Here is a 21894-nt window from a genome sequence, read left to right as displayed (position 1 = left end):
ACTGAAAACTAGGATTTAGGCATTACTCCTCTCTAATTAAGTAATATAATGAGAGCAAGAAGGAAAACTCCTAAGCTAAATAAGGGACAAATGTTACACGATAGTATGTACACTGACCCAAATTCAGATATGTTTGTTTGAAACAAGGCATTGCAGGCAACTAGAACTGTACAGAAAAAAATGCATGCAGTGGCAGACATTGAACGTGGCTGCATGAAGGGATGGATGGGAATGCATGCCATAATCTATCATGTGCTTCAGAGGGTGCCAGAATACATTGAATGGAGCACATTGGGCATGTTCAGATGCCCAGTGGATTCACTGGCCCATTTGTGCAGGCAGGAATGACAACTAGGGCAAAGCAGTTTCCCCTACCATGTTTTCAGGCAACATGTCTTTCTCAAGAGCACCTGTATTCTTTTTAGTATCATTTGTATTATGAGCGACAAGATATGATGTTTATAATGCACTGCTTTTTTGCAATTTAATGCTGAATATATATAAGAGGAGGCATTTGAACCTCGCTGTGACTCTCCTCACCTCTGTGCCCAGCCATCACCCCACACAAAAATGCCACCAATGATGGCATTGTTTTGTTTGTCCATGTATACTGGCCACTTCTGTGAGGATATTTGGCCACATTATAAATCATAAACATAATTAACAATCTATGCACAACTATGGAACAGTATTGTTTACAATTTTTTTCTCTGTACCTGTGACTGTGAGCGTGCATTTGTGTGTGAAGATAAGACTTAATTCATCTGATGAAGTGTTTTTAGTCCATAAAAACTTATGTCACAATAGATATGTTAGACGTTAAGGTGCCCTAAGACTCTTTTTAGTCCAACAGTAAGAACACTAATGTTCTCATAGACGGCAACATAGTAGTACAGAGCTATATTGGCTCCTGTGAATGGCATCAATTTTCATTCAAACTGTGAAAAAATAATTACTTTCCAAAATGGATTGACATATTATACCTTATGACAGCACTATTTTTTCTCATGCAAGACCTATAAGCATACTATAATGAAAAGTTATTGCTTTTTGACTAACCTAAGGGATACAATTTAAATAAAATGAGATGGGTTAATTATCTGCCATCTAATTTACTCTAAGCACTGCCCTGCTCCCAAAATATCTGATATCACACACAAGCAGGAGGAGACTGAGTTCTGCTACATTTAATGGAACTTGATTCTAAGAGCAAGTATGCTAAGAACTACAGCCTAAATTAGTTCATAGTACCCCCCTCAAAAATACTGTACACCTTAATCTATGTTGTAACAAATATCAAACAGTAAAGACAGGTTTCAGAATGTTGTATACTATACCTAAAATATTATAGGAATCTGAATCTCAAATACATACTATGCCCCCTTGTTACTGCTTTGGTTGTTGCCAGGATAAAGATATGAATAAGTAGAACTGAGAAATCCATCAAGTGGAAATTCTATTAAACTGTTTTTGATTAAATTAGGCTTTTGCCAACCAACTTTTTCTCCCTATTTGGAGAGCTGTTTAAAAATGGACTGTATGGAATACTGAGATTTTAATTAATAACTCTGCTTTTCCTCCCTTAACCACTGGAAACTTTTAAAACATCTTGCATTCCTTGTTCAACAGCATCCCAACATAGAAATAACAACTGATATATGAATATATTGCCAAGATGCACTCTCCATTATAATCCTGGATTAAAAATGTCACCAGGCAAAACTGATGCTGTATCATCTTTGTACTAGCACACATGTTAGAGAAAATGACCTTGGCAAGGACATATATTGGGCCTAAATGCTATGTTAATGCCATTTAGTATGAGAGTGAATCAGAAACCTATAATGCAAGACTTGAAATGGTGTTCCAAAGCTCCAGTAAAATGGCTGTTACTTGAGTATGATAACTGTTATTGTTCTGAGTTTTAGAAACAGGGGATAAGAACATTTGAATTATATATTACACTATATTGCTGTCTGAACTCTAAAAAGAACCTGCCTGCAAGGTTGTGAAACTTGCCATCTTAAAGGCACAGCTTTTGTCTGTACAGTTGTTCCAATATGTGCAGTAGAACTACAGATTTCCTTAACACAAGCCAACATGCTCAGATACTGACCTTTAATACTGACGTTTCTCCTCCCATGCATGAATCCGTTAGCTGAAAATCCTTATGACGATAAAACAGTTAATTCTGAAGACTGAGTTATGTCTCCCTGCCACTGTATTTATGTTACATGAATGATGGATATCTTTATTGTTCATATTATAGTAAGAACTATAATATAGTAAATAAGAAGAGAAAGAACACCAGTGCTGTGCTATAGAACCCCCAACCCTGTTAATTAAATCTAACATTTTAGAAATAGAAAAATCCAAACCCCAGAGTTCTTTTCTTGGTAAAAATGAAATTTAACTAGGAGCACTGAATTAACCAGTTAAGCTTTCAGGTTACTTCTCTGTTCCAATATGGTTGATTAGCAGGAACAAAGAAACAGAATGAAAAGATAGGCTGACGTGAATGGGTACAATCTCTTTCCAGCAGTTTATATTCTTTATGGTTTGAATATTGTCCCCAGAGTTAAACGTTTTGCAATATTATGTTGGTTAGTGCCTAACAAAGATAGGCACTTTATTATTAAGATGAAGAATAGCTGTTATTACTGCAGGTTTTCTTAGGACCTACCCTTAGATTTACAGATTTTTGGGAAGATTCCAGTTCCAAAGCCATTAAGGGGTAGGAAACCATGTGCATTTAATGATTTCCTGATTTTTAACACTGTTCTTCACTTTAAATGTTGATGCAACAATGAAAGCTTAGGGTGATATTAGACAGCCAAAACTGAGCTCCTAAACAATTTTCTATATATTCAGGTAATTAAAAGTGCAAAGCCTTGCAATCTTCTTTATACTTGCTTAGTAAACATGGCTTGACATGGGATCCCTCAGATTTTCAGCTAGCTTCCTTTCTTTTCAGCGCTGGATTTGGCTCATAGCATCTGAACATTGTCTTCTTGGGATGATGACCATGATAATATAATACATTTCATATGGAATATTAAAGGAGAGGGTTGCCCTCTTTCCATTAACTTGTTTAATACTGAGAGCAGAATGTGACATAAACTGGTTAACTTAATTTCCAGAGTTGTTTGGTGTGTCCCCCCCCCCCCGATTTGATTCCATAATATATCACATGTAATCAAATCAGTATTATTTGTAGGTCAATTTAAAAAAAAAAAAAAAAAGAGTAAGTAACTTTAAAATAACCAAAATCAGAAGAATATACCTCATTTGCTGGAAACCTGACGACAAAGCTGTTTTCTTTTTCTCTCCCTGGGATAAACCCGCCTGGATTGAAGACAGGCTGCTGCTGCTGCCGCCTGGCATCTCTTTGACAGTTGGCTTAGCTTTCCCAAGAGGAAGAGGAGCAACTCCAACTGCTCCGAAGTGCGCAAATGCACACCGCCTTTTCCCCTCTGGCATCTTCACTAAGGGAAACGGCGGAGGGAAGGAGTTTCTTCTTCAGAATTTCCGGCATCTTTGGCCTGGCGTGGAGCGAGGGCGGGAGGGCGCGCGCTCGCGTGTGTGGGAAGCAGTTGCCGATCCTGCGTGGCAGGTTACAAAGGCGACGGACCCGGGAGCTCCTTGTGCAGGAAGGTGGAAGTGGACTGAGGGGTGGCGTGGGGGCTGCTGCCTCAGCGGCCGCTCTCGCTCCTGCCTCGCCTTCCCCTGAGAAGGGACTGCAGCTCACGCCGGGCGAGGCGGAGGGGAGAAAGTCCGCCGCCCCCCTGCAGAACAGAAGGGCAAAGCCTGCGGAGGAAACCAAATAAATAAAACCAGACTGTTGGTGAAGGCGCGGAAATTTAAAAATGTTTGGACAGGAAGAGAAGGGGAAAAGAAACCGTAAAGGGGAGGGACGGGGGAAAACTAACGGTCCTGAAGCTGCCTCTTCCCTCCCCCTTAGCCGCTTGGCTTCTAGGCACCGGTCCCGGTCCCTCAGCCCAGCGGATTCCCTCGAAGAGAGACGAGGAGGAGAGCTGAGCTGAAGTAAAGGACGCACGGCGGGTGCGGAGGCCCTGTGAAGAGCCCCGACATTTTGAGCGCCTTGCCTCTGGGCCAGATTTGCTCCTGGCTCTTGGGAAAGAAGCGGGCCTTAGATGGGGGGAGGGGATCATATATATGCACAAACAGGTTTATCTGCAGGTCAGAAAACAAAACACAGGCTTCAGGAGCACAAATATAACTCGGGCAACAGTTGGCTGTTATTGGCGGCTCCTTCCTCCGCCATACCTGCGACGAGGGGCAGCAGGCTCTGCCTGGTGGAGCCGCTAAAATTACGCATGTCTCCGCTGCCAATGGGGAGCATCTATCATTTGCCAAGTACAGGCGAGGCGAGGCGGCGGCGGCGGCGGCGGCGGGGAGGGGGATGGATTTCTTCAAAAGCTTGGAAATTGTACATCTTCAGTTTTATACTTGAACAGCATGCCATTGGCAAGCCTGCCAGGAATCTGGACATGAACTTTATATGCCCATCACCCGGCACAGTTATGCGCTCTTAAAACCTATGTGCAATCCATGGGTCCGAAGGGCTATGTGTGCTGAGTGTGCATTGGATTGTTGCCCCTGTTTGGCAAGGGTGCTGGGTTTATTTGAAAGCGTCTGGTACTGAGATCCTGACCCCATTTACCCTCCTGTAGAAGGAAGTCCCACGGAACGGAAATCTGTTGGTCCTGTTTCCAGACAATCTTTCTTCCTGATGGTACTCTTTCAAGAAAGTCAGTTTAATGTAAACTCTTGTTAGTTACTTTCAAAGTGCAGGGGTTATCTTGTAGCGGACGCACAGTACAGTACACACGCATCTCCTCCCAGCGCCTCACAATCAAATGTAAGTTTCTTTATCCCCATCTATATTAGGTTGTTCATTAAACATTAACCCCGAGATGTATGGATCTGTGTTTTTATTGGAGTGCAGTGCAGCTAGCAGAATGTGTTGGATATTTGGTTTCAGGTATCAGCGCACTAAAATAAGCACCTCTTGAACTACAATCCCAGCCTTACTCTGATGGAGAGTGCTAGTCAAAAGAATGAGGTTTACTTGCAAAGTATTGCTTCAGCTTGCTTATCTGGTGAGAAGTCGGATTGAAATAATGGTGCTAACGGTCTTGATGATCGATGCCATTCACTCTTCGGCAGTGCCCTTGGTTCATACCATAAGGCTGCAATCATGTGCATACTTATCTTGGAGTATGCGTAACTGAACTCAAGAGGACTTACTTCTGAGTAGTCGTTCAAAGAATTGTGCTGTAAAGCCCCTTGTAAACCTTCATTTGTTTCTGTAATGTTTTATTTACTACTACTACTACTACTACTACTGCTACTGCTACTACTGTATTAACACATTTTTATACCACGACAGTCACGTCGGTCTGTCCTCCTCCTCCTTTGCCCATTAGAGAATGGCTGCTAGATTAGCACATGTGAATTTACCCTTACAAGCAAAAGCATTTATTATACGAAGTCTCAGCAAATAATGGCGTCGTTTTCCCCCTTTCCCAAATAATAATTTAACAAATTACATCTACATTCTTTGCTTTTTGGTTGACAGTATTTAGGGCAGTCTTTATTGGCTAAAAATAATGCTGAAACTTTGGGGTTTTATTACTTGTTTAAAAATGAGTGTTCCTGTTCTTCTGGCCTTACAGCCAGGGAGCCGTAAAACTCATTTCTGAAACCACAATGAGTTCATAATGTTTATTTTGTGTGAACAATCCAAAGCAAAGACAATTTGACTATATGCGTGTGTGTGTTGGTTTTGAACCCGTTAGCCAACTCCTGTCACCTGTTAAAGGCCTGCCACTATCTATATCACCTTCGAATATAATAGTTTAGCTTCTTGGATAACAAAGACAAACCTTTAAAGTGCATAAATCGGGTAGAACTGCAAGTTTATCCTACCAGAAATAACAAAATTCAGATTTTTGATCAAATTGCAAATTCTTTTCTAGTCCAGGGTTAGTATTTGCTTTCTGGTTTCCTTTTTAGTGGCCACACTTTGGTTTCACTAGGGGAAAAAGGACAATTTAGAAAGGGATACGATTGGGTTAAATCCTGGATTGCTGTAAAGGTCACTGTTTTTATTAGCAGTGGAACTCTCTGTTTTTTAAACTGACCCTTCTGAAACCTCGGTTCAGTGAAGGAGAAGCTTGTACAGTTCAGAAGGGAAACCCATTTTAAAACTTCTAAACTCTTTTTTCAATGAAGGGACTTACCAGTCAAGCCACATTTTACATTTTTGCAGGCAGGGAAAGCAACCCTTTGAATTGGCTATGTTGCCCTCTTGAAAGTAACAGCCCAAAATCTTAAATTAAAACACCGCCATACTTTTCTACGTTTGTGATCTTCACGTTTTTCAGCGTGTTCCCTCCTTCACAGGGCCATACACCGCATCCTGTGAGAATGTCTTATTTATTTATTTATTGGTGGGCTAGCTTGAGAACAAAAACAAACACGCTCCAACTTTGCTATACATTGAGGTTTTTAATCAGGAAACCTAGCAGTATGAGAGGTGAGAGCATTTTAAATGATAAAACAAGTGATAGGTTTGTAGTTTATTCCTATGCCAAGTATATAAGTTTTTAACATCCCTCCCTTGTTTTCTACTAGAAAGCTTAAAAAACACCAGAACTAAAACTGTCAATTTTAATTCACTTTCTTTCTTTCTCTTTTTCTTTTAAAAGACTTTTACATCCTTCTATTTAGTATACCGCCGTTTAGGGTGATTCATTAATTCTGTAAAAACAGTGTTTGACTGAAGTTGCCAAATCTTAACCCATAACAAGACAGTCCTCCGGATTCATTCTATTAGAACACACGGAACTTCCTGCTCCTGCAGTAAAATGGTGTTGTACTAATTAGCAGGTTTATGAACCAAACCAGATCTATTCTTGGGGCACTCCCTAAAAGGCAGTAGACATAGGCTATTCTTACAAATTAATCTCCATATTGCAAGGACAGTTTTCCAAACTGGTGTATTTGCACTAATATCATTTTATGAAAAGCAAATTGGAAAAAAACTTCTTCATGTGTCCAAGTATCCCCGCATTTGTGAAATGTAGCACTGACTAAAGGGATGGTTACAAACCATTCTGTCAAAAACAAATATTCTTATTTTTTTCTGAGCAAAGTCTGAATCTTCAGCATTAAAACAAAGCCAAGCACAAACACAGCCTGCCTCCCCCTCCCGCCAACACAGACACACTTTAACCCACTAAACCAGCCTTTCTCAACCTTTGGGTCCCCGGATGTTGCTGGACTACAACTCCCAGCAGCCCAAGCCACCATGGCCAGTGGTCAGGAATGATGGGAACTGTAGTCCAGCAACATCTGGGGACCCAAAGGTTCGGAAAGGCTGCACCTCGTCCCGAAACACATTTACTTGGAAGTAAGGCCTATTGACTTCAACACAACTTTATTCGAATTAAGGCTACAGTCCCTCTCTAAATCAGTATTTGGCCCTATTGAACTCAGTGGGACTTACTTCTGAGTAGATACATATAGGATTGCGCTGTAAGTTGTTTAGAGCAGCAGCCAGAATAACAAGAAAAAATTTAAAAAATCATGAAATAGCTTCAGCAAATGTTCTGTACGTTTTCGTTAGTGTCACCATCCAGCTAAGTATCAAAATATTCCTTTTAGACACATCCAAAGCCCCCCCCCGCCCTCTTTCTTCCCCTTCGGGCACAAAGCCCTTTCACATCATGGTTCACACTCCTTCATGTGGTGTTTCATATTATTTTAACCTTTGTTGAGCAAGACAATTTTCAGGGGAGGGGAGGGGGGAGAAATCACAGTAAGCATTTTAAGATTTTTTTTTTTAAGGGAAAGTCATCCGCAAACACAAAGGAGGTCCTTATAAAGTTGAGTTTGGGGTTTTTGTTGTTTTGTTTTTAAGTGAAGGGCGGAGTGAGCATGAACAAGCCGAGTAAAAAGCATTAAAAGAAAAAGGCGACCGACCATCCTGCTGTTTCTTTTCCCGCCTTTGAGAAAAGCTGCTACTGGCCTGATGTTTTTTTCTTCAGGGGAAGAGCAAGAAAAAAAACACCCCCAAGTCTGCACAGGAAAGAGACCTACACGATTTACTGGTGTGCGTTGAGTAAGATGAAGACAGAAGTTAAAAGGGGGAGGGATAGCAGGAACATGCGGACAGAGGTCCTCTCTCTCTCTCTCTCTTGGAGTCCGAGCTAGCGAGGTGGGGGGGCTTCAGTCCCCGCTGACGGCCCCCTCCCTCCGCCTGCTGTTGCCGCCGCCCTCGAGCAGTTTGGCGACGGCGTTCCTCTTGTAGAGGTTGGCGAGGTCGTGGGCGGTGGCTCCCTTCTTGTTGCGATGCTCCACCCGGCTCGCCGTGCGCTCCAGCAGAAAGGCCACGACGGGCAGGTGGCCCTCTTGAGCGGCCAAGTGCAAAGGCAGGTTGCCCTCGTCATCCTCTACGTTGACGTCCGCCTGGAACTCCAGCAAAGTCTGCAGGGTGTCCAGGAAGCCGGCGCGGGCGGCGTCGTGCAAGACAGCGAAGCCGGTGCGGTCTTTCAGATCAGGGTCCGCGCCTCGCAGGAGCAGCCGCCGGGCGATCTCCGGATTCCCCAACTTCATCACCTGAAGGGTGGGGAAGGGAGAGAGAAACCACACTACTGAGTGGGGTTCACACGTTACGCGCGCATACCCATAACGCCCCGAGGCCTCCTTACCTCCGGGAGCCTTTCGTTGATTTGGATTAGAAAGCCCACCCTATCGATTTGTATTTAATTGGGCATATAGTCCGCCGCAATCCAAGGGCTCCCGGCGAATCTCATTCTTCTCCATCCCTGGCCACTTTGAATAGAGGCGTCTTACATTTTAATGGAACTGCTTCCAAGAGGATGGCACCAGCTGTTGTCTACTACCTTTCTTGAGCTTCTCTCACTGCCCAGTCCTTAGCGTCAGCCTCCATTCCTAGGCATGCCTCTTCCTGCTGCTGCTACTGCTTTCAACAGCGGGGAAAGCGGACGAGGCTCAAATCTTTTCCAGGCAGGTGATGCAGAAGCTCCACCTGCCCAGTCCCTGAATTCCTATTCTGGAAGGGGGGAATAAAACAAAGGTGGGCACGCAGTGGGGAAAACATTACAAATGCGATGGGAAATTTCCCTTCCTGTTCCGGCTCCTGAGGTTCCGACACTAAGCACTCTGGACCCTGGGAAGGGCGAGGGAGGGGCAGTCCGCTGAGAGAGAGTACAACAAACGGCCAGCACCGGGACCCACTGAAATCACCTAGGTGCGTGCGTGTGTACCTTTAGTGACAACATGCTTACATAATCTCACACTGGATCCTGTCTCAGTGCGGAGGGCTGGACATTCAGGAAACCTCAGTCTGTTTTTCTGCCAAAATGATTCATCTCAGCCCATGCACGCTGGAAAAGAGGTCCAACCGAAATTCAGGGGGTTTCTACTTCACTTCTAAACGCGTTTACTTGGAAATTAATCCGAGAAATCAAGGGGGAATGAAAAATTTAAAAATCCCATCTTAAATGTTTTGTCCTCATGATGTGTGCCTATTTAGTAGTTTGCTTATTTTAATTTAAAAAAATTGGGAGTCACTTATGCATTAAATAGTTCCACTTTTTTTTCTTGTTAACAACCTTCAAGTGGGATTTAGACATATCAAAACAGATGACATCCTAAACCAAGGGCACATAGCAGGTTGAGTGAATACCTTGAACTAAACTGACTTGTTGGTAGAAATGCAAGCTTTGGAACGCTTACTTGGGGGGGGGGGAACTAACAAATAGGATCAGGCCCCCAAGGGAACTGTGACAGACTAAGTAAGGCAAAGGAGAAAACTCTAGGAAACATGGAAGTCAGTTCCAATGATGAGAGAGTTGGAGGAGCGTTAAAAACAATGCAGTGTTGCTCCTGTGTTGGCAGAGAACTGTAACATCGTGTTAAGTCTATATTTTAGACTAACTCGTTTATTGAAAAGAAGGAGACAGTATTTGAATAATTGGGTATAGTGGGTGTGTTTTCCCCTCTGCCATACCTGTGGCCAGCCCACTCTGATGCAGAATCTTTACTCAGAAGAGTATTCTACTGAATTCAGTTAGTCTTAATTTCAAGTAAGTGTGCATAGGATCACAATCTTAGTTTCATTTGGTAATAACTGTAAGAATGCAAATGAACACACATTCTGGTTCTTTCTAATAAATGAGGAGGGGCCAGCATCTTTCTCAAATTCTTATGTTTGGTCTGAATGGAAAGTTTTTTTTAAAAAACTGTTGGCTTTCCTAAAGGTCCTTTTCCCCTATTTCTGTGTAAACACTCTGTCACCAAAAACATGGCTCTTAAGATTCAGCACCGTCCCTGCTGTTTCCTGTTAAGGCAAACTAACTTGATAGTACAATTTTATAAAACTGTAATAGGGCACCTGCATAATATTTTTAGTACAGGAGCAGGACTGCCTAGTTCAGAGACCCTCGGGCATTCTGAATCCTCCTTGTGACTTGAAAGAATGCAGTCAGTTCTTTTGTAATATCACACATTGAAGGTTATGTTTCGGTCAAGTTCGTTGCTTTTCGGAACAGCCAGTTTTGAAGCATGATATGTTCCTTATTTGCTTTCAATAGTTTTTTACAGCTGTAGTCTACCCACTCTCCTTGAAAGGAACATATTTATGCCTTTTATACCTATATCTATGCCTTATAAAATTTTCTGTTGCAAGGAATTTTGTCTTCTACTTTTAGCAAAAACAAGGGGAGCTATTACAGTAAACAAAACTGGAAAGAGGTATAAAAATAAGAAGTATGCCAAGACTTCCTTGGGATGGGTGGGGATGTGAGAGTCAGAATGTACAACAGGAGTTAGTGTGAAATGGCACCTAGAAAGAGGGGAGTTGACTTTATTGCTTTGTTGTACATCACCTACCTTCGCTCCTACAGATCTGGGCTGCAAATGACCAGGAGCACTGCAAAGTCTAATAGTATGGTTGTTAAGCATTTTTGACAGAACCAACACATACTCCTTAAGCTTTTAAGCTCTCACCCAGCATGGCCTTATGAAACCTTGTACAATTTCAGGTAAGCAAGGAAAGCAGGATCAGGTACCTAAAGGATGGAGGGTAAGAGGATGAAAGTACATGATATAAAACACGAGAAAAGTTGGACTTAAGATACCATTTCAAATGTGAATGTTGCTGATGTGGTGTTGTTTCAAACAAGGGAAGGAAACAGATAGGAAAGAAAAGGCCTATAATGGTAAACCTGACCTTGGACAAATCTAAACAAGAGGGAGAGAAAGGCCTGCTTTAAAACACCTGATTCAAAAAGCAGAAGGTGGGGGAGGGGGAGAGAAAAGTTCAGAGCAAATAATAATAGCAAAAAGCTGTTTGAATCAGCCAGAAGACAGAAGATAAAGCATGTTTTCACTTTCTTTGGTATAATAAAGGGTAAGCAATATTGAGGACTCTGTTGACTTTCTTGAGTTCTATCATCCACCCACTAGATTTCTCTGGATCATGCATACTGAAAACAAGCAGTCAGCCTCTTCTAAGTTTAGCCTTTATTCCAGATGGATGTGTGTGTGGGTGCGTGTTTGGTATTGTGGCTCAAATAATAATTTATAATGAAACTGCAATAAAAAGTGGGTAGTGGAAAACATATGCCAGCAGCCAAGAGAGTTCCCTGCCCCGTCTCTGCCTAAAAATGTACCCTTGTAAATCATGAAATTGTTGTGGTGTATGCAATCAATCCTGTTGTTTCTGCTCTTGGAAGAGAAATTGGAGCCCCATTTTGGAGGCAGAAACCTACACATCCCCTCCACCTTATTCAACAACCTCTCCTCCTTGTCAGCCTTTCCTATTTATAGGGGGAAGAAGAGGTAGAACAACCTAGAAGAATTTATAGGAATTTATAGTTGGCAGAAGAGCCTAGAAGACCTCTGGGCATGAACATCCCTCCCAGAAAGGGAAATAATTTTAGGATTATTGAACTGAATTAGAAGTGGGAAGAAGACAGCAGGCATGCAAGGCTATTATATATTAAATTACATTTATATTATATTATATATTATAAGAGCTGATTTTTTTTAAAAAGCACAAAAGTGGGCTTCTGTCTTTCTCTCACTTTTGAGCCTCCACCCTATGGCAACATTGTGGAAAGTGGATCACCTTTCTGCAGTTTAAAGTATAGTTTTTCTTTGGGAAACCAAATCAGTAGTCCCAACTGCACCATTGATCCGCTGCCTGGCACGCAAAAACAGTCGAAGGCTTTCACCTGCATATTTACATCTCCTGAGTGACTGTATCTCTCTTCCCCCCCCCTTTTTTTCTTTTTTGCCCCTTGCATTGTAACACTTTCAGCACCGTTATACGATGTTCTTAAAAGAAAACATCTTTCAGCGGGTCCAGGAGTTTAGTAGCTGGAAGGGCTCCAGTTGCCGCCTGTAAATCTAAACACTGGAAATACGTGTACACAACGATGATACCTACGGCAAGGAAATCCTCGCCGCGAAGCGATCCACCACCACATACTAAAAAGAATAAGGATGGGGAAATAATGAGGGCATTGTCTTTTTGTCGAAGATTCAGATCGCCCAACTGTTGTAATGTACATCTTAGTTATGCAGTGGTGATAGTAGGAGGTGGGGGCAATGCTCACCGCGGAGAGAGAGAGGAGAGTAAAGCTTCCACCAGTCAGAGACCACCCCCGCTTTTAGAAACCTACACATATAATCGGGATTTCAAAAAATAGAAGGGAGGTGTTTACCGACCTGCTCTGAAACACGACCTAGCCCGGATGGTTTCTTTCCCTCCCCCTCCCCCCTCCCCGCCACTTGCTTCCCTGCCCCAGAAAATAGGTTTGTTTTTTTATATTAAAAAATCGAATTAACGTGTAGACGAGTTGATACAGAGAGATTAAAAAAGCATTATTGACCAGTTTTACTTAAAGTACGTCACTTTAGGGAGTTGGAGCCGCTATAGTTATAAAATATGGCAACCAACTCGCTTTTTAAAAAATGCTGATTTTTTCCTCCCCTCTTAAAAACGGTTCGCGTCCCCGTCCAACCAGTTCACCTAGTGGCGAAAGATTGCCTCTGTCCGTCTGGATACCAACCTGCAGCGCAGTCCTCCCAAATCCATTTTGTGCATTGACGTTTACATTATTTTCCAACAAATTAGTAACTTGCGCTAGGTCCCCTCTGGCAGCTGCGGACGCCAACTCATTCGCAAAAGGTTCGGCCATTCCTTAGGACGAGTGACGATCGGCAACGAGCAGATGGCTTGGGCTTGCAATTTTTTTATTACTGTTATTACGATTATGATTTTAACCGGGCATGGCATCGGAAACTGACAGAAGGAGTGGGGATGTTAATCTTCTGGAGCAGACCTTGTAGTAAATACTCGTAAAAAAACCCCTTGCCAAAAGCCCGCCCCTTGAGTTCACACGTGATGCACACTGCTGCAGCTCCGCTTGAAAAGCAGATCTCTGCACCTCTAACACGCACAACGCTCCCCCCACCTCGCGGAGGACCTTGGCCAGTGGAAAATAAATTGATATGTACCCTACAGCTAGTATATTTATGCGCCCAGAGAAACATGGACACGCTAAGTAAAACGCGTCAGAAGAGGCGGAGGTGAAGAACAAGGTGGGGGCAGAGAAAGAGAGCGAGCGAACGAGCGGTGGAGATGGGAGTGGGGAACGACCCACCGGTATTTCCAGCGGAGACATCCGAGATGCTGTGCGCGGTCCTTTTCCTGAAAGAGCTTCCATTCATAATCTTGAAGGAGTCGCGGAGGCCACAGAAAGCCCCCTGGACCTGACTTTATTCCAAGCAGCGGTAGCGAGAGGGTTAACCACAGCCGGCGGCAGCTCAGCTGCCAACCCCCTCCCCGCCAATAGTTAATGGAAGAGCAGGAGTCCCCGGCCAAGGGCGAAAGGTGGTCTGCGGACCCGTCGATGGCATGCTCCGGGCTGAGCTCCGTGGTCAGCAACATAGCCCGCCAGCCTGTGCACAGTCACACCCACACCCACGGACTCGTCGCTGCCTTCGGCAGTGCGGTATCGTCTTCGCGGCCACTGCAGTGTCTGTTTCCTCTGGGGTCGCTTAGCTCCTGGATCGCCCCCTTTTGCAGTCTTCATTAAGTGGGCTGCAGGGAGTGAGAGAAAAAGAACGAGGGCGGCAGAAGTTGGTACGCTTGCGGGGCGGCAGCACTTCTTTGACAGGAGCCCTGAGCAGTCCCTACCTCGCTGGAAGGCGGCAAAGAGACTGAGGCGGCTCTTTGCAAAGCTGCCTGCCAGGGCCGCTCTCCTCGCGGCAGCCGAGCCCAGTTTTGTTGCAACAAGTCTCCTTGAGCCGACCTCGCGGGGGCCAGCTCTGTGGAATTCTTTGCTGGTAGCAGCTGAGGAAGCCGGTTCCTCCTTCTCCCGCCGGTTCCCCGTTCTCAGTCTGCTTTCCTCCTCCTCCTCCTCTCCCCCCCCATCAGCTTTTTTTGAAAAGGAAAAACATTTGAGCGCTCTTTGACTTGAAACACCCGCCCACATTTTAACGGCAGAGATTTAAGGAGGCGCCACGGAGTTGCCGGCAAAAGCAGGAAGGCCTGGGCAGGAGGACCAGCCCAGGCGAGGTTGCCTCCTCATTGCCTCTTTTCCGATGAGCTGACGGTCAGCTCAGGGCCTGGAGCCGCCGGTCGTTCAATAGGCCTTCTCGTCGCCGTCCTCCCCCCACTCTGCCAACTGCCGGGCCCTGTCCTTACAGAGGGCCTGCGGAGATATGGAATGGTAATATGAGCCTTTGCCCACACTTGTAAGAAAATTGCGCCCCCCCGACAGTCTTATGCCCTCCCCTTATTTGCTGCTTTTCTACTATATCTGCCTTTCGCACTGATTGTCTTCCCCTCCCCCGCCCTCCTCCCAATCCACTGTCATCTTCTGGGCACCCTATATGATTTTGACGTCACTGAAGAGCTCCGCCCGCTTGATATAAGCCAAGCCAAGAAGATGCACGGCACGCTTTACTCTCTCGCGAATTAAGCTTGCACATATTTTTTGCCAGATCAGCAGAGAGAAGAATAAAGGAGGCGGGCCAAAAGTTAAGGCTACGTGTAGTGACTGTGCCCTCCGCGCCACAGTCATCTCCCACCCCCCCGCGAAATAGCTAAACGCTCCTCGAAGCTCCCTCCTCTCTCTCTCCTACCGCCCGAGAACTGTGACATCAGACCGGTAGAAAGGTAGCTAAAGGAGGCGATCTGCAGGTTTTCGCTCGCTGGGTCTCCGTTACTAAGGAGACGGCCCAGACAAGGTCACGCTGAAGGGTCAATGTCAGATTGCTCTGACTGTAGCAAACGAAAAACCTTTACTTCTCTCCCCCTCTCCCGCTAAGCTTGTGTCTGCTGCTGCAGCTTGGAAACAAATGGAAAGCAATATTGCCACAGCATTGCTACTTATTGCCAAGGTAGAAATGAGGAGACGCACCCTTGTGTACAAGACAGAAGAAATAAGGGGAAAGTGATTTAGGCACAGAGATGCCAATTTTATAGGTGTAGTTAAATATACTCTAATCAATTCTGAGATGTTGGAGTTGCATCAAACTTAAGTGAGGGATAGAATCCAAGACTGAATTGGATATGTCTTTTAGAAATTAATCTAAACATTCTGAAATGCTGGAACTGCACCAAACTTGAGTGAGCAATAGAACTCAAGAATGAATTCCAAACAGATTGTCTTCTCTGAAAGGTAGATTGGCTCAGAAGTGCTAAATAAACCTAAATCATGGATCCCTAACGTTTTTGGGCCTGGGGGAAAATTTGGAAGCCTAAGAATCTGTCACAGGCATCCCATTTCCCAGAAGAAAAACTGGCAATGCTCAGAACCCCCTTTCAACAATAGCCAACACATCAGCAAACACCAGAAAACAAATAAAGCACAGACAAAAGAAGGAGACAACCCCCCAAAACAGGCAAATCATCCACCAAGCACCCCAAATAAAAAACCTCAAGCAAAACATCGCCCAACCAAACAAAAGAAAGCAGACAACCCCCACCAACAAACAAATCAGCCCAAACACCCCCATACGGGGCCCAGAGGTCTGAGGAATGGGAGATAAGATGACAGGTTGGCTTCCAGTCAGCCCAGCCCCACCTATGGCAAAAAAGGGGCCACATAGGGAGTGGCAGAGTCCTTGGCAGTTACCAAGAGGGCTGTCTAAGGATACTGTAATGCCCACAGGCACCACATTGGGGACTCCAGACCTTAATTGTATCTAGTTTGTGTCAGTAAAAATAAACTCGGTGAATAATATGTAAGACTAGATTAAATGTAACACTCAATATATGCTCAGAGACATTTTCTTTATTATTATTAACATGTTCTAGAGCTGAACCTCAACATCACAACAGGTTCAGGGTCTGAACCCTAGTGACTTCTGCACAAACTTTTCTCATGCAAGGAAAACTACCAACATGCAATTTTTTGTTGTCTCTATTAAGTCATTTGTCATCCCACCCCATTCTTTGTCTTGGTAGATGGGCTAGGTGGGTGGATCAAAGACCTAAGAGGGGAGACAAGACTCTTAATACACTAGTACTAAACACATTTATATATAGGTAAATATCATTGATTGTAAGGGAGTCTACTTCCATTTCAGAAGCTTAGAATTGCAGTTTGAGCTTATACGGCCCACAGTACACTTACTCAAAAGCAAATTTGTAAATCATTGGGATTTACATCTGAATGGATGTCTTTGTCTTTACAGTTAAACCTGAATTGTGGGAAGGACAAACAAGAGGAATCAAGATGGAATCTACTTAATTTCACAGAATTTGAAAGTAGACACAGACTCCTGTTCTTGGTTAATCTCTTTACATGACAAATTACATCTGCTGAAATTCCCTCTTTTTAATTTTTAAAAAATGATTAAATTTCAGTAATAAAGTATAAAGTAACACTGAAATTCCCTCTTCTACACACAGTCGCAAGGTCCCTTTATGATGGTCACAGCCACACCTCTTCCCCTCCCCCCTTTTTGCTGCTGGGTTCAGAATGAGGTCCTTGTTAATGCTTTTTCCCAACAACTTTTAAATGTGAAGTTACTGTCTTTTGCATCTGGGTTCCCTAGCTTTCAGATCTGCACAACTACCTTTTCCAGTTCTTGGTGTTTTTTTCTTCTTCGCTGTTCTTTTAGTGAACTAACTGTGGATCAAATAGGTAAAACTGTATTTTCAAAATATGGGATATACTGAAATTGCTGTCCAAAAACAACCTGGAGACTTCCTTAGTTTCATTAATTGTTATATGGAGCATCGATAATGAGCACCATCTTTCAAGGCAGAATTGTGATGTGTAAATCCCAAAAAAGTATACTATGGTACAATTTGTCAAGTAGACTAAGGTCAAATTGTGAGCCATCTAGTGATTCAAATTCAGTGCCTTCATTAGAAAACCAAAAGTTAGACTTGTAACTATGTTACCCTTTCATTAAGGCCAAAGACTCCTTGTTAAATGATAGTGTTACTTTCTTAGAGAGGTTTTCCTTAAAATGAATACCAAGGTATTTAAATTCCTTGCATTGCTCAATCTGGTGACCTTCAATAAACCATCGAGAAGCAGAGTGTTTCTTTCCAAATACCATCACTTTTGTTTTGACATAATTGATATTTAACTTTTCTTTTATGCAATAGTCACTAAGCTAAGACAACAGGCTTCTTAGGCCTATTTGAGTAATTGATAATAAAATCATGTCATCAGCGTACAAAAGAATGGAAATCTTTCTTGTCCCAGTTGAAGGAGGAAAGAATTCTGAACCAGATAACTTAAGGACTGTATCATTTAAATATAAATTAAACAGTAATGGGGCCAAAAGGCACCCTTGTTTTACACCTTTGTTAGTGGCAATAGGTTCAGTTAAAGAACCAGAAATCCTAACACTCTCTAGCAAATGTGTTAGTATAGAGTTCTTTAATCAAGAACAAGAAACATTTATCGATAGCAGTGCCAGCCAATTTAAGCCACAACTGGTTTCTATCAATCAAATCAAATCACAGCAAGGTCTACAAAGGTGACGTAGAGGTGTTTGGTGGGGTCTGCAATGGCCTGCTGCACTAAAACCATGAAGAGTTAAGCAATAATCAATAGTACTTTGGCCTTTTCTGAAGCCAGCCTGTTCAGTGTGAATGATATGATTAGAAGTTTCCCAGTCCTCTAACTTGATTAAGAGAAATTTGCTGTATAATTTAGAATCTATGTCCAAAAGGCTGGTAGTTGTTAGGATCCCTTCTATTGCCCTTCTTATAAATGGGGAAAATAATGCTCTATTTCCAACCAGCTGGAAATATACCTGAGTTATTAATTTGAGTAAACACTTTAGCCAATAAAAAAATGGAAATGAATTGTCTTCAAGTCGATCCCAACTTACAGCGATCCTATGAATAGGGTATACATGGTAAGCGGTATTCAGAGGTGGTTTACCATTGCCTTCCTCTGAGGCAGTGACTGGCCCAAGTGAGCTTCATGGCTATGTGGAGATTCGAACCCTGGTCTCCCAGGTCGTAGTCCAGCACCTTAACCACTACACCACACTGGCTCTCAACTTAGCCAATAAAGGGGCCCACCAATCTGAGGAATACTTGTATATTTCAGGTGGCATCATGTCTTCACCTGGGGCCTTGCCAGGCTTGAGAGATGTAATAAGATTCTTTATCTCAAATTCAGAGACAGAAGTCCACTGGGGCAGATTAGATGCTGCAAAGGAGATGGGAGGACTCAATACCATATCAGTAGTCCCATAAAGCATACTTAAGTGAGTGTACCATTCACTTGCGTGGATTTCCCTGACTAATACAGGTTTAATGGCACTCATACCAAAGGAAACAATGTCCCAGAACTGGGACTCCTTTTCCAGCACTTCCAGGCCTAATTGTTGTCATTATGATTTGGCATACTTTTCTCTCTCTTTTTGTTTTAAAAGTGCCTTATAAGATGACCTCAGAGACACTAAATATTCAGGGGAAATATCAGCTCTATTTCTAGCAGCCTGGCACAAATAATTCATAAGTATTTTCCTGGCAGGTCTGCCTTCATGGTCAAACCATCTATTAGTTGTTGGTCTATTAAAATTAGGCTGTTTATTACGAACCAACATAGGTTTAAGATTTTGTGTAATCAGTTGGTAAGCTTGTAATGCATCTGAATTAGAAGCCAAGATATCTTGAGAGAAATATGATAGTGTTACTTGGTTTGTCTAAAAGCAATGGGTTGAATCCAATTCTGGCTCTGTGCAAGCTTAATTGACTTCCACTCATGCAACAGGACTTCACCTTCCACAGCCTTATGTGCACCTTCAAGATTTGCTCCAAACGGTTGGGAGACCTTCTGGAGCAGATTTTGGAATTGCAGGGGGCTGAAGAGTGAGAAGAGAAGAAGGTGAAGTTCCGTTGCACTAGTGGGAGTTTGGTTGTAAACAGTGGATTCCACCCAGTGATTGGTAATCAAAACATTGGTTCTCCGAGGAGCACACCAAGTTGCTTGCAATTAGTGATATTTTATATCAAGTCCATGGAACATGTCTGTCAGTTGCAATCCATGATGTTTACTATCCTGCTGAAAGGGCTGGATACACAAATGTAGATTAGTTTGTAGCAGCTAAGAGGACTTCTTAGGACAGAGCATGAGCCAACTTAAGTCCTTTTGGTGCACCCTCTTGTCTTGCATCCTACTGCACTCCCTTTTTTGCATTAGGCTAGGACTGGGGAGGGCAGCTAAGAGAGAACTAGAAAAACTCCTCAAATGCAAAGATGTATCACTGAACACTGAAGTCAGGAAAGTTCAGACCATGGTATTCCTGATCTCTATGCATGGATGTGAAAGTTGAACAGTAAAAAAAGCGGGTAATAGAAAAATCAGCTCATTTTAAATGTGGTGGTGGAGGAGAGCCTTGTGCATAGACTGCAAAAAAGACAAATAATTGGGTGTTAGAATAAATTAAACCGAACTATCACTAGAAGCTAAAATGATGAAACTGAGGTAATCATACTTTGGACACATAATGAGAAGACATGATTCACTAGAAAAGACAATAATGCTGGGAAAAACAGAAGGGAGTAGAAAAAGAGGAAGGCCAAACAAGAGATGGATTGATTCCATAAAGGAAGCCACAGACCTGAAATTACAAGATCTGAACAGGGAGGTTTATAACAGATGCTATTGGAGGTTGCCAATTTATAGGGTCACCATAAGTCATAACTGACTTGAAGGCATATAACAATACTGTAGCAATGCTGGTCCTGTGATGTCAACATACACTGTTGTGCTGCTGTGGTGTTATGGTTCAGCTGGCCCCACCACTGAAATGTCACAAGAAATGTTAGTTGTGTCTGAGCCTGCTTCTGAGATAGGTCGTGTTCAGAGTGGTATGGCTTTAGGTGGTTGTGTCCAATTTATTGTGCTTGGTTGGCTGCTGCAAGAGCCATAGGATTGTGCCATAAATTGAGAAGCACAGGGAACCAAACTAGCATTTATATTTCCCCTTTTAAAGCTTTGGTTTCGGGTGCAATTAGAGGATTCAGGTCAAGCCAGCTTGATTACTTGTGCAAATTTGGTTTAAGCCAGCATACTTAATCTGAAGCAAAATATCATAGTTCTAATCAGAATGAACATACTGTTAGGGACCAGTTAGGGAGAACTGCTGTTGGGGTGGTGTGGGAGTTGGAGACAATGTTGCAGAGAGTGGGAGAGTTTTTTGCCACTTGCTTCACTAACAAAGTGTTGAGGGATATACTTGAAAATGGAGCTGTGTGTACAGGATATGGTTTGTTAAGTAGAACTGGAGTGCCACTGTCTTCTTTCCTAGCCTTGTCTGGGAACAGGCAGCATTTCACTTCTTTCTCAGTGGGCTGGTGTTGATGAGGAAGGGACCTAAGGCAAGCTGTCACATACGGTATGCATCTTGTTCCCCTCCCCCCTTACTCTAGTGGACTAATCTCTTTCCATCTCATTATAGAGGGACTGACCTCTCTGGTAGCACCCTGATGTCTATTAGTTATTTGTAGTCATGTTTTATAATGAAAACAAGATGATGCTTGATTTTAACAATATTTTTCACATTTAATTTGAAAAAAAATGTTGAACCTTTCTTAACTAGTGACCCAAGTACTTTTTTTTTTTTTGCTTAGCTTCAGGTCAGGTTCAGTAAGGTGGTTCAAATTATGGTTCAAGTTTGGTTCTCATTAGAATAAAAATACCAACATTCTGTTTCCACTTTGATGGTACTTCAACTCCCTGTAGAAATGTGGAATATGCCCACATAGAAACCTCATGTACTCCTAAGGTTGATTTACACAGGCAACTATATTAATAATATCACAGCTGAACAAGTGAACTGCAACTATTGGGTTTAGAGTAATAGCAGATGTCCCATAATAGCCTTTCCGCACTTGCAAGTAATCATTGGATTTTGCAATCACTGAATGATGCACATGTGAACTCACTCTTAGTTTGGGACTTTAATGTGTGGGAAATAGTACCTGGAATTATATTCAGGGTTTCTGCATTGACACACTCTTTTCCTTGTGTGGACTGAGTTACCTCTGCATTAGGGCTGCCAGGTTCATGCCTGAGACTGATCCTGTATCTTTAGGAGAAGAGAAAGTCAGCCAAGTGCAGGTGTGCTTGCAACCCTATAATGGGAAAAACCACAAGGTGGAATTCTCCCTTCCCTCTGCACAACTTTTAAAGATACAGAAGACCTCTTGGTTGCCAGGCCCAGCCTCCAAGAGGTCTTCTGTATCTTTAAAAGTTGAGGGGGGAGGGAGAATTCCACCTTGTGGTTTTTCCCATTACGGGGTTACAAGAACACCTGCACTTGGCTGACTTTCTCTTCTCCTAA

The 21894-nt window shown here is 43.0% G+C and overlaps 1 protein-coding gene across 3 annotated transcripts in view; it reads right to left on the bottom strand.

The window, feature by feature from the left end:
- Positions 1-6523: 6523 nt before the first annotated feature.
- The window catches only part of CDKN2C (cyclin dependent kinase inhibitor 2C), a 37799-nt gene continuing 22428 nt past the window's right edge, over positions 6524-21894 (bottom strand). Inside the window, exons 2-3 of one of the 3 annotated variants that reach the window (XM_061632948.1) lie at positions 13131-14164; positions 6524-8646 (exon numbers count right to left, since the gene is read on the bottom strand). In XM_061632948.1, the coding sequence (XP_061488932.1) occupies positions 8257-8646; positions 13131-13259 (519 nt within the window). In that variant the 5' untranslated portion in view covers positions 13260-14164 and the 3' untranslated portion in view covers positions 6524-8256. Of the gene's footprint in view, positions 8647-13130; positions 14870-21894 lie in introns of those variants that run through there. The other 2 variants (XM_061632949.1, XM_061632947.1) reach the window with 2 other exon arrangements.

The sequence above is a fragment of the Rhineura floridana genome, chromosome 6, assembly GCF_030035675.1.
Source record: "Rhineura floridana isolate rRhiFlo1 chromosome 6, rRhiFlo1.hap2, whole genome shotgun sequence".
Lineage (NCBI taxonomy): Eukaryota > Metazoa > Chordata > Lepidosauria > Squamata > Rhineuridae > Rhineura > Rhineura floridana.
This window is presented reverse-complemented; position numbering and strand designations above follow the sequence as displayed.